The following is a 12,025-nucleotide window of genomic DNA, read 5'->3' as shown; positions in this document are numbered from 1 at the left end:
GCTGCAAAGGTTTTGAACTCAAGTAGTTGTCTCGGATCACGTCCCTCAGGACCCACTTCTTCCTCCTCCCGAGTCTTCTTCCAGGCCTACTGAGGATGACAGCTCTTCCTCCTCCTCCGAGATGACAGAGACTTCTAGCGAGAGCGGAGGGGATGACGATATGAATGCCGAGGGCACCTCAGCTCCTTAGAGCTTTTCCAGCCCTGCGTGGCTTGTTTACTTCATCTTATTTTCGATACTTTATTTATCAAACTTTTGTAGTATCTATTTTATTTATTGGATTTTATGCTTGCATTTCACGCATTTAGTTTACTTGATTTGCCATAGAGATTTCAGATATATTTCGAAAACTTTCTGAATTTCATAAGTCATTGGGATTCATCCCTTACACAAATCTTAATAAACTTCAAAATAAAGCTAAAACATGTAAATCCTAAGCAAGCAAAGCTTCAAGGTGCTTTTCAACCTACTTGTCACCTTGACAAGTGAGAATCATGTTCAACTGCTTCACACATAATAAACCTTCAAGTTTTGTGCATGTCAAGTTCTCTGGACTTCAAAACCATCCATAGTTTCTAGCTTGTAGGTTCTTCTACCTTTAACACTCTTGATCTTATATGGCCCTTCCCAATTTGGGGCAAGCTTCCCTTTCTGTCCTACACCAGAAGCTTCTACCTTCCTTAAGACTAAGTCACCTTGTTTGAAAAATCTTTCTTTAACCCTTAGGTTGTATTAAAATGAAGCCTTTTTCTGATATTCCACTATCTTCGCATGTGCCTCATCTCGCACTTCATCAATTAAATCCAGGGCTAACCTTTGCCCTTCTTCATTGTCCTCAGCATTGAAAACTTGAATCCTGGGAGAGGAATGTGATATCTCCATGTGAACAACTGCTTCTGCCCCATATACTAACATGAAGGGAGTTGCTCCAGTCGTGACTCTACAGGTAGTCCTATAGGCCCATAGTATTGGGAGTATCTCATCCACCCAATTATTCCTCGATATCTCGATCCTCTTCTTTAGTCCATCCAGGATTATTCGATTCGCTACTTCTGCTTGCCCATTGGCTTGTGGGTGAGCCACAGAGGTGAATCGGAACTCAATTTCATTTTCTTCACAGTACTTCTTGAATTCCTCGTTGTTGAATTATGTTCCATTGTCAGTGACTAGGATGCGGGGAATTCCATACCGGCACATAATATTTTCCCACATGAATTGTACAACCTGCTTAGTTGTGATTTTGGCCAAGGGTTTGGCTTCAATCCACTTAGTAAAATAATTAATAGCTACAATCAGGAACTTCCTTTGTGTCGTAGCCATGAGGAAAGGCCCAAGTATATCTATTCCCCACATAGCAAAGGGGATGGGTGAGTTGATAGAGGTCAGCATCTCGGGGGGTTGTCTAATGACCGGTGCATGCTTCTGACAGCGGTCATACTTCTTCACATATTCTTTGGCATCAGCCATCATTTCTGGCCAATAGAAGCCTAACCGGGTTATCTACTGAGCTAAGGCCCTGCCCCCCAAGTGTTGCCCACAAATACCTTCATGTACTTCTTCAAGAGCCAAGCGTGCCTCATCGGGCCTGAGACACCTTAAGTAAGGAATCACGAAAGATCTTTTATATAGAATCCCATCTATCAAAGAGAACCTTAGTGCTCGAACAGCTAACTTCCGTGCTTCAGTAGCATCATTTGGCAACCAACCGGTTTGAATATGGGCTTTAATGGGATCTATCCATGACGTCCCCAGGCCTATAAGAGCTACAAGCTTAACATCGATGCTTCGTGTCTTCAAAATGCGGAAGTATACACTTCCTGAACTTTCTTCTATCTCAGATGAAGCAAACTTTGATAATGCATCTGCCTTAGCATTTTCCTCCCTTGGAATGTGCTCAACATGGCACTCATCAAATTGGGTCATCACAGCCCTCACTAGGCTGACATACTTAGCCATCGTATCTTCCCTTTCCTCAAACTTTCCCTTTACCTGGGATACAACCAGCTTCGAATCTCCACGGACTTTTAAGTTCCTGACTCTAAGTTTCCCTGCTAGGCCGAGGCCAGCTATCAGAGCTTCATATTCTGCCTCATTGTTCGTGGTCGGGAAGTCTAACTTCATGGCATACTCAATCAAGAACCCATCAGGGCTTTGTAAAACCAAACCTGCTCCACTTGAGTTTGTTTTTGATGCTCCGTCAAAATAGAAAACCCAATATTCTTTCTCCTTATCATCCTTTTCTTTGTCCCCCTTATCAACTTCCTTGTCTTGAGGTATGGTATCTTCCTGCCCCCCGACTTCTTGGTTGGGTATGGTACATTCCACCACGAAGTCAGCTAATGCCTAGGCTTTTATTTCCGTTCATGGCTTATACTTGATGTCGAATTCTCCCAGCTCTATTGTCCACTTGATCAACCTCCCACTAGCCTTGGGACTATGAATGATATTTTTCAGGGGCTGACTTGTTAGTACCTCAATTTGATGAGCCTGAAAGTAAGGACGTAACTTTTTTAAAGCCATTACCAAGGCTAGAGCAAATTTCTCAATAGTGGAATAATTTAACTCAGCACCATGCAGAATTTTGCTGACATAGTATATGGGTTTCTGGATTTTCAGTTCCTCCTTAACCAATATAGCGCTCAAGGCACTCTCTGAAATGACTAAGTACAAGTATAAAACTTCATTCAAAGCTGGCTTGGCCAACAACGGAGCCTGGGCCATGTATTTCTTTAATTCCTCGAATGCCTTCTGGTTTTGCTCATTCCATACAAAGTCCTTAATGTTCTTTAATGACTTGAAGAATGACAAACACTTGTCTCCTAACTTGGAGATGAATCGTCCCAGCGCAGCAACCCTTCCTGTGAGCTTCTGAACATCCTTGACAGTTTTTGGTGGCTCCATATCCAGGATTACCTTTATTTTATCGGGGTTGGCCTCGATCACTCTCTTGGAGACCATCAATCCCAAAAAATTTCCAGATCCTACTCCGAAAGCACACTTCGTAGGATTTAACATCATTTTGTGGTACCTCGGGACCACAAAAGCTTCCCTCAAATGGGTTATATGATCAGTCTTTACTAGACTCTTGACTAACATGTCATCAACATAGACTTCCATAGTCTTGCCAATAAGATCCTTAAAAATTTTATTTACCAATCTTTGATAGGTGGCTCCAGCATTCTTAAGACCAAATGCCATAACAAGATAACAATAAACACCAAAGTCAGTGATGAATGATACCTTTGGAATGTCATCCTTGTGCATCTTAATCTGATTGTATCCACTAAATCCATCCATGAAGCTCAGCATCTCATGCCCAGCAGTGACACCTAGCAAAGTATCAATCATTGGCAACGGAAAATAGTCCTTAGGGAATGCATCATTCAGATCAGTGAAGTCTATACACATCCTCCATTTTCCATTGGCCTTCTTCACCATTACAGGGTTTGCTAACCATTTGGGAAACTGTATCTCCTCAATGAAACCAGCCTCTAAGAGCTTCTCAACCTCCTATTTTATAGCTTCTTGCCTTTCCGGGGTAAAGTTTCTTTTCTTTTGCTTCACCATCTTTCGATTTGGGTCCACATTTAACTTGTGAGTAATCAGTTTTGGGTCTATGCCTGGCATATCAGCTGCTGACCATGCAAACACATCACTATTTGCTTGCAAAAATCTCACCAACTTCCCTCTAAGGGGCTCCTCGAGTGTGGCTCCAATGAAAGACCCTCTCAGGATTCTCGGGGGCTAAAGAAATCGAAACCAAGTCTTCTGCTGGCTTTCCTCTTTTCTCATCATTCTCTCGGATATCCATATCTTCAATAGGAAGAACCTGCCCTCCAACTCCATCAGCCCTCAAAGAGGCTACATAACAGCTTCTAGCCATTTTTTGATCTCCTCTCTCTTCCCCAATCCCATTCTGGGTGGGAAACTTCATAACTGAATGGTAGGAAGAAGGGACTGCCTTGAAGGCATGTATTCCTGTTCTCCCCATGATAGCATTATAAGTTGAACTATCCTTTACCACCACAAAGTCCAATATCAGCGTTGTTTGCCTTGGTTCCTGACCTATGGTGGTTGGCAACTTGATTATCCCTTTCACGGGGCATTCTACTCCCGCAAATCCATATATTGGCATGTCGGTTGGGGTCAATTGGGAGTCATTATATCCCATCCTTAGAAAGGCATCATGGAGCAAGATATCCACTGAAGCACCATTATCCACAAGGACTCTCTTGACCGGGCTATTTCCTATTATCGGTATTATGACCAGCGGGTCGTTATGAGGAAATTTCACACCCTCTAGGTCAGAATCATCAAAAGCCAATGTCACTTCTGTCCTGGCCCTCTTCGGGGCTTCTCTAACAATATACATAACCTCCCTAACATATGATTTTCTGGAGTTCCTGGATAATCCAGCAGTTGGTCCTCCAAAGATTATGTTTATCACAGGCCCTCGAGGTCGCGGCCCTCCAAAAATTACGTTTATAACTGGTCCTTTTGGCTGGGGATTCCGTCCTTGATCGTCTTGGTCCCTCCTACGATCTTCAAAGTTCTTTCTTCCATTGTTATTCCTATCCCCTCCTTCTCCAGTGTATTTTTTCAATCTTCCTTTTTGAATGAGGAACTCAATTTCATCTTTCAGTTGTCTACACTCATCGGTGTCATGACCAACATCTTTGTGAAATCTGTAATACTTGCTCTTATCTAGGTTGGCAGGATCAGCCTTCAAGGGCTTAGGCCAACGAATATCTCGTTCTTTCTTGATTTCCATCAAGATCTGGCTTCTAGGAGCGTTCAGCTTAGCGTATTTAGTGAACTTTTCCCAGGTCCTCCCTTCTTGGGGGTTGAATCAGGGTTTTGCTCAGTTCTAAGATACTTGTCCTTAGCGATATATTCCAGGTCAGTTTTCCACTTCTTGCCTCCAGTGGGCTCATTACTCACTATGGTCTTCCTCATGCTCTCTTCCACCTTTATGTACTTCCCTGCCCTATCCTGGAGCTGCAACATGCTTTCAGGGGGGCATTTCGCCAAGAACATCTTGAAAAACTCATCCCTAGTTCCTTGTTGCAGTGCTATCATTGCAACCTTGTCATCAAGGTCCGGGACTTTTAAAGCTTCCTTCGTAAAACGATTCAAGTAGTCTCTTAAGGATTCCTTCGCTCCCTGCACAATGCTCATGAGGGATGCTGAACTCTTCTCATGCACTCTCCCACTGATGAACTGTTTAATGAAATCCTGACTTAATTCCCCGAATGACCCAATAGAGTTTGGGGGCAGACGACTATACCACCTTTGAGCCATACCCGACAGGGTTTGAGGAAAGGCCGAAACTTAATAGCATCATTCACGGGCTGCAACAGCAGTGCATTAGAGAATGTCCTAACATGATTAGTGGGATCTCCTATGCCATCATAAGCTTTGATAGCTGGCATCTTGAACTTCCTTGAGATATGGGCATTCATTATTTCTTCAGTAAAGGGCGGAGTAGGATCATCAGGATCTCCAAGGGGAAGAAGATTGCTTGGATCAGCCCTTGGGACAACAACCCTTCTCTGTACTGGACCATCCAGGTCTATGACAGAAGGAGGATTTCTCCCCCTAGGAGGTACTGGGGGTCTGGTGGTCTGGTGCACCTCCAAGTCGTGCCTCAGCCTTTGAATCTCAGCCTCGTGAGCCCTGATCCTTTCCTGCACTTCTCGGGGATTCGTCCCTTGGGTGCTTTGAGAACGTTGGCTACCATCAGCCATCGGCTCTTTGCCAGCACGTCTCCTTCTTGGGGCTATTTCATCATCCGAAGATTCAGAGTCTCTCTCAGTGTAAGGACCAGAAAATTCCTGATCCTCAGGGATAGGAGCCAAACCTCGTATGTATGGGGACGATCACCCTCGTGCTTCACTTCGTCCAGCATATCCACTTCCTCCAACCTCGGGGTAAAGGGGCATCCCATAAGGGGGGTTAGTAGTCACAACAGTTGAATATTCATACCCGATAGGTCGAGAATTCACAAGTGCGTGTAGTTGTTGAACTTGGGGAGTCGTACCTTGAATAGCCGAGGGAATCGTCCCTTGTGGCTGAGGTTGAGTTACCCCTATCTGGGCTTTTCCTTGGGTAGCTGCATAAGTCGAATGGGGAGGTATCTCCACGGTTGATGAAATCACTTGGGTTGTCCCCGATGGTGTTCCTTCCTCAAGAGCTCTAATTGTTCTCCGTGTTCTCTCCATGGTTGTTGTTGTGCTTTCCCACAGACGGCGCCAAATGTTAAGGATTAAAAACTAATATATATAATTGTTGTATTTATTACTAAGGAACGTGAGCTTCGAGGCTCGATTTGACTGCTCTTGTGTTTCGTGACTCAATCTGCCTTAACAAGATGCCTACGTACCTTGCTGATTGCCAAGAATCAAGTCAAAAAATGTAGTTCTGATTTATGGGGTGAAGCCCCTTATATAGATGTTGGGAGTCCTTGAATTGGACTTGGTATAGGAGACTTGGTGGTCAAGTCTCTGAATTAGAATGGACTTTGGAGTCCTAGGAAGTAGGAAGCTGATTCCTTATCCCATGAGGTTCCTTGGAGGCCAATCTACAAGGATTTATATTCCCACTAGGACTTATCTTAATAATTGTTTTTCTCCCTTATTAATTAATTATGAAATTAATTAATAATCAGGGTTTTGGGCCTTCTTTGTTCCATCAGGCCTGATCTGGTCCATCGGGCCTGATCAATGTGTTAACCTTTTTGGTCTGAATATCATATATCTTCTTATTGGGCCTTTCAGCCCAAATCATGTGTAATTAATACAACATTAACTATGTAATCACAATTTATTTATTCCCTATCAGGTGGGTAAATAATTCTCTCTCAAGAATTTAGGTCCCTTGCATTTTTTTCCTCGGTATTGAAGCAACTCACTCTTCTAAAGGGCTCTTTTTATCTCAAATAAAATACATCAAAGATCTTCTTATTAAAACTAGAATGGATGGTGCATTACATTCCAATGTCCGATCCCTTCATTTATAGAAGCACTGTGGGCGTATTACAGTACTTGACTATAACACGTCCTGATATAAGTTTCTGTGTTAACAAAGTTTCTCAATTTATGAATTCTCCAACTGACGAACATTAGAGTGTAGTGAAGAGAATTCTACCATATTTATAAGGTATTATTACTGATGGAATTTTCTTTTCCTCTGAGTCAGGAACTCGAGTTCATGCATTTACGGACACTGACTGGGCAGGTTTCCCTGATGATCGAAAGTCCACTAGTGGTTATTTCTTGTATCTTGGACGTAACCTTCTCTCATGATCCTCTAAGAAGCAAACAATTGTTGCTCGCTCTAGCACATAGTCTGAATATAAAGGTATTGCAAATGTTGAAGCTGGACTGTTATGGATTATGTCCTTGCTGTCTGAACTTGGTTTCTTACATCGTAAAACTCCTATCATTTGGTGCGACAATCTGGGTGTCACTTATCAATCTGTAAATCATATTTTTCAAGTAAGGACAAAGCATGTGGAAATCGATTTCCATTTTGCTCGCGACCGAGTAGCCAAGAAATAGTTAGATGTTCGTTTTCTTTCTACTCATGACCTTTTAGTATAAACCGATTCCATATGCTAAGAGACAAACTTATTGTCATGGTTGGACAGTTGCGCTTGAGGGGCAGTGAAAAGGATAACGAAGATAAGGGTAGCAAGATGATTTGTTCGGACTCTAATTAACTGTAAAATGATATATTTAGAGTAATAGTAATAGTAATATGTTTTCTTATGTATATCCGCATATATTTGTAACATTATAAATAACATCCCCATACATGAAATAAATGTGAGAGAAAATAATTTCAATCAAGCTTCTTGTGATTCATCTGCATTTACAATTGATTTTATGTATAAACTAAATTTATCTACTTTGCCAATTTAATTGTATCACATGACCGTAATGATCCGTTAATTGATTTTGGAACTAATTTGTTAGCATTCTACCTTCGAAGGGTATTTATATTAAAGTATAATTAACAAACAGGGTATATTTTATATCTGGTTAACTCATATTTTTTATAAACATTTTTTATTACGACCGTCATATTTTTTAAATAAATGATCAAGACACTTAAATCCGAATACTAAAAAAGTACACCACCCAAACTTATAGAACAAAAAACATTTTATTTACAAATTATATTTAGGATATAAATTGTTACAAAATAAACACCGATATTTCAAATAAATAATATTAAAGTCAAATGAGAATCCTGAACAAATAATTTTAAAAATCTTTAAAGTGGCATTTGTATAGTTGTAACTGATAAGGTTAAATTAGTGGAATGTCATTCGTTAAATGAAAAAAAATTCGTAATACATTCAGGATATAAATTGAAAAAAAATATATCCCAATATTGCCCAAAAATTAGATTAAAGTCGAATGAAAATTTGGAACACGATTTAAGAATAAAGTTAGATCAATGTAGTGGTAGACGTAAACTAAAGTTAAATGAGAACGTGGAATAAATTTTTAAAAATTGTCTAAATTAGTAAAAAAAATGTCTAAATGTCTAAATTAGTAAAAAAAATGTCTAAATTATTAAAAAATGTCTAAATGTCTAAATTAGTAAAATGTCTAGATATCTAAATTAGTAAAAACAATTTTTTAAATAAAATTTGAAAGTAGTTGCTGAGTTAGTAGCCAGTAACAAAATGGTAAACAAAGCGGTATGCCACACATTACAGCACACATTATAAAAAAATTCCCACATTGTGAAAAAATAATATTTAAGTTGATGGGAATATGAAACAAATAAACTGATTAAAAATATATTTTGACTTTGAGAAAAAATAAAATGAAAGGTGAATGAGAATATAGAATACAATTTAAGAATAAGGTAAAATTAGTTGCACGCAAGACGTAAATTTAGGGGGGAAATCACCATACAATAAGGATATAAATCGGTAAAATATATACACTGATATGGCATGTTAATAATATTAAAATCAAATGATGTGAACATGTAACAGGTAAACTGATTAAATATATATATCGATACCGGAAAAAAATAAAATGAAAGATGAATGAAAATATAAAACACTATTTAAGAATAATTTTAAATTAGTTGGATGGTAAACGTAAATTTAAGAAGAATATTTTTCACTATACATTAAGAGTATAAAATGGTAAAAATTAAACCTTTATTTTTCCAATTAATAATATTAAAGTGAAAGGACAATGTAGAACATTTTTTTAATAAATTGTTAAATTAGTGTCATTCGTATTAGTGGTTGGTCCTAGTTCAAATAATTTAGGATTTTTAATTTGGGTTTAAAAAATGAGATGGAGTGCCTTTTGAATAAAAGATCCAGCCGTTAGAAGTATTGGAAGTTGTAACTGGTGGAACCATTCTCTCCCTCTTCAAACTGATAACATTGTTCTTCCTTGATCTCCAAAATCAGAAATTTGCCACGATATTTGCAGGTATGAATACAATAATCTGAACATTGACTTCCTGTAGAAACTTGTAGGTTATCCTGTAATTTGTTATCCCTAATGTAACCTATTTTAGTATTGTAGATGGAAGCATTGTGAATCACTGCAAAAAGTTCTTGTATTTTCTGTGTTTGGTATTGTTTCACTGCAAAAAGTTGCTTTTTATACCTTTTTTTGCTATTCTTAATATAATACCATGGTAGTACTGATATATTTACACCTGTATTACATATTACTCTCCTCCTAAGTAAGACATTACAATGTGCATATGTGGTTTGGTTTTGTTTTATAACCTGATTCATTGGATTGTAATGTCTCCGAGGAGTGCTATTCTTTTTTGTTGTCTTGAATTGCTCCTAATCTTAAAAGATAAATTAATAAAACTCCCAACAAATGAAAACAAGGGAGAAAACTATATTCAACAAAAGTCCAGGAAAATATAGAAAGATTAGAATGTAGAGTGTAACAATTATAGATTATGATAATGTTTGAGAAGTGCCTGAATGAAAGTGATTATAGTGGTCTACCCTGCATGATTTATATCTTGATCTGTTAATGAAATCCAATAATTTATTGTTTTTGATTATACAGAGATTTATTGGCGATTAGTTCTAAATAACCTGGCTAATGAAAAGTTTTGTTATTAGTTATGGAACCAATTTCAACTTTCACAAAACTACTGACAGCGACTGATTGTTCATCCAATAACCTGGTTAGTGTTCAGGGAACTTTAACTTTCCTAATCATTTTGCTTCTAAAGACAAAAAGATGAAATTCTTAGTTGTTAAATTTCAGATCCTGTCTGAACAGCTATCTCTGTCCCACGGGAGTGACATACCATGAGAAGTAAAGATCATTGCACGCAATGGGTACACTGCATGGCTGGACCATAATAAGGAGCAGGGGCGTCTTGAAGGCATTGAGCATTTTTTACAGTTTCTTAATATCAAGGACGGTGAGACGCTTGTGTTTTATGGGAGGCTTTGAGTTTAGAGTGAAGGTATACAACATATTTGGATGTGAGAATAATTATCCAAGAATGCCTACACCTTATCTTACTGATAGGGATTGTATGTATTAAATTATTAACTAACATCAAATCTTTTATTCAACTTAATAGAATACAATTATAAACGTTTGATTGGAATTGCTTTCTTGTGTAGTTTTAGTCGATCATCGTGGGTGGGACTTTTTTCTCCATCTATCCTAGAGACCAAAAGTATCAGATTTCATTGTAAGTTACCGTACCGATTTTGTTCATTATATCCAATTACCAAGGCTTGATGTATTAGTTCAAGATTCTGAGTTAGGAAGAATGAATAACAGGTTGTTCAATTTGAGTTCATGGATGTTCTTGGTGTCCACATGCCTCCAAGAATTTATTTTGTGATATGTACAGGTCATGAAGTAGTCAGATCTTTCAATGAAAACAACAATAGGATAACTGGACTTGCAAGTGTATATAATATGTTAGATGTTCTGGATTTCAGCGGGAAATACACGCTCTTGTTTATGTTTGATGGTATTTCCAGGCTTCGAGTCAGAGTTTTTGAGAATTCTCAGATTGAGACACCAATTGGTCAATTCCTCTCTGGATTGGATATTTTTCTATATTTGCAATAACTGCTGAAATGCTGTCATGTTGCCCTCTCCAGCCTCACCGCTGAAATTTTTATTTTTCTAAACTATCTTAACAGGTGAGGCTGGAGAGGGCAACATGACAGCATTTCATTTTGAAGTAAAAGCATGTCACATGCTTGATTATGAGTGTGATGTGGTAAGTATCCTATTTTGTCCAGTTTGTTGTTCTTTTTTCAGCAGTTTGATGAAAAATACAATCTTGTATACCAAATCTTATATATTGTGATATTTTGAATTAATTTTTTGTTTTTACAATTTAGGATATCCCAGCTGAATACAGGAATGAGTGTTATCCCTGGTTGATGGTGGATCATATATCAACATATGTTGGGTTCCGTTGCTGGCCGCTTCAAACTCGTCACAGACGCGACAGGAAGCGCACAACAATAAATGGCGGTTGGTTGGTGTTCCGGAGGGATAATGCAATTTAAGAAGGCGACATATATGTTTTTGAGTGGATGAAAAATTGTGCAAGGAATTTCAGAGTTCGTATCATCAAGTATAATGATTTGATCAGAACTGTTCTATCCACTTCCAATTATTAAGCTCTTGCGTGAGAAGTCTGAACTATTATATTTGACCCTGATCCTAGAAAATTCTATTTGGTTATGTATGAACTAATTTTATTTTGGGATAGATGTTTTTAAGCCATTGCAATTTGACCTTGATGTTCATAACATTGGTTTTCTTATGTTTAATTCTATTTTAATGGATTCCCAAAATTGTGAAAATGTTGTTGGGTGAATCTTTCTCCTTGTTCAGCAGTCTTTTTATTCTTGAAAGAGAATCATAATAAATTTATTACAAAGATTAAATATGGAAAAGCAGAAGTGATCCTTGTTGTTTACTGCATTGTTCCACTCTTGATAAAGAATGATGATCAATTTATTAAAATGAACTAACAG

The 12,025-nt window shown here is 38.3% G+C and overlaps 1 protein-coding gene across 5 annotated transcripts; it reads left to right on the top strand.

Annotated features, from left to right (window-relative positions):
* Nucleotides 1-9,333: 9,333 nt before the first annotated feature.
* LOC141698346 (uncharacterized) lies at nucleotides 9,334-11,812 on the top strand. 5 transcript variants are annotated; one of them, XM_074503034.1, is made up of 7 exons: nucleotides 9,334-9,467; nucleotides 10,127-10,191; nucleotides 10,275-10,479; nucleotides 10,643-10,713; nucleotides 10,806-10,878; nucleotides 11,177-11,256; nucleotides 11,381-11,812. In XM_074503034.1, the coding sequence occupies exons 5-7, from the start codon at nucleotides 10,824-10,826 to the stop codon at nucleotides 11,549-11,551; spliced, it is 306 nt and encodes a 101-aa protein (XP_074359135.1). In that variant the 5' UTR covers nucleotides 9,334-9,467; nucleotides 10,127-10,191; nucleotides 10,275-10,479; nucleotides 10,643-10,713; nucleotides 10,806-10,823; the 3' UTR covers nucleotides 11,552-11,812. The 5 variants fall into 5 exon arrangements, 4 of the variants coding, with proteins under 4 accessions (XP_074359135.1, XP_074359133.1, XP_074359132.1 ...); XM_074503032.1 differs by having other exon boundaries at nucleotides 10,806-11,058; XR_012565072.1 differs by lacking the exon at nucleotides 10,806-10,878.
* The last annotated feature ends 213 nt before the right edge of the window (nucleotides 11,813-12,025 follow it).

The sequence above is a fragment of the Apium graveolens genome, chromosome 11 (assembly GCF_009905375.1).
Source record: "Apium graveolens cultivar Ventura chromosome 11, ASM990537v1, whole genome shotgun sequence".
In the NCBI taxonomy this organism is placed as follows: Eukaryota; Viridiplantae; Streptophyta; class Magnoliopsida; order Apiales; family Apiaceae; genus Apium; species Apium graveolens.
This window is presented reverse-complemented; position numbering and strand designations above follow the sequence as displayed.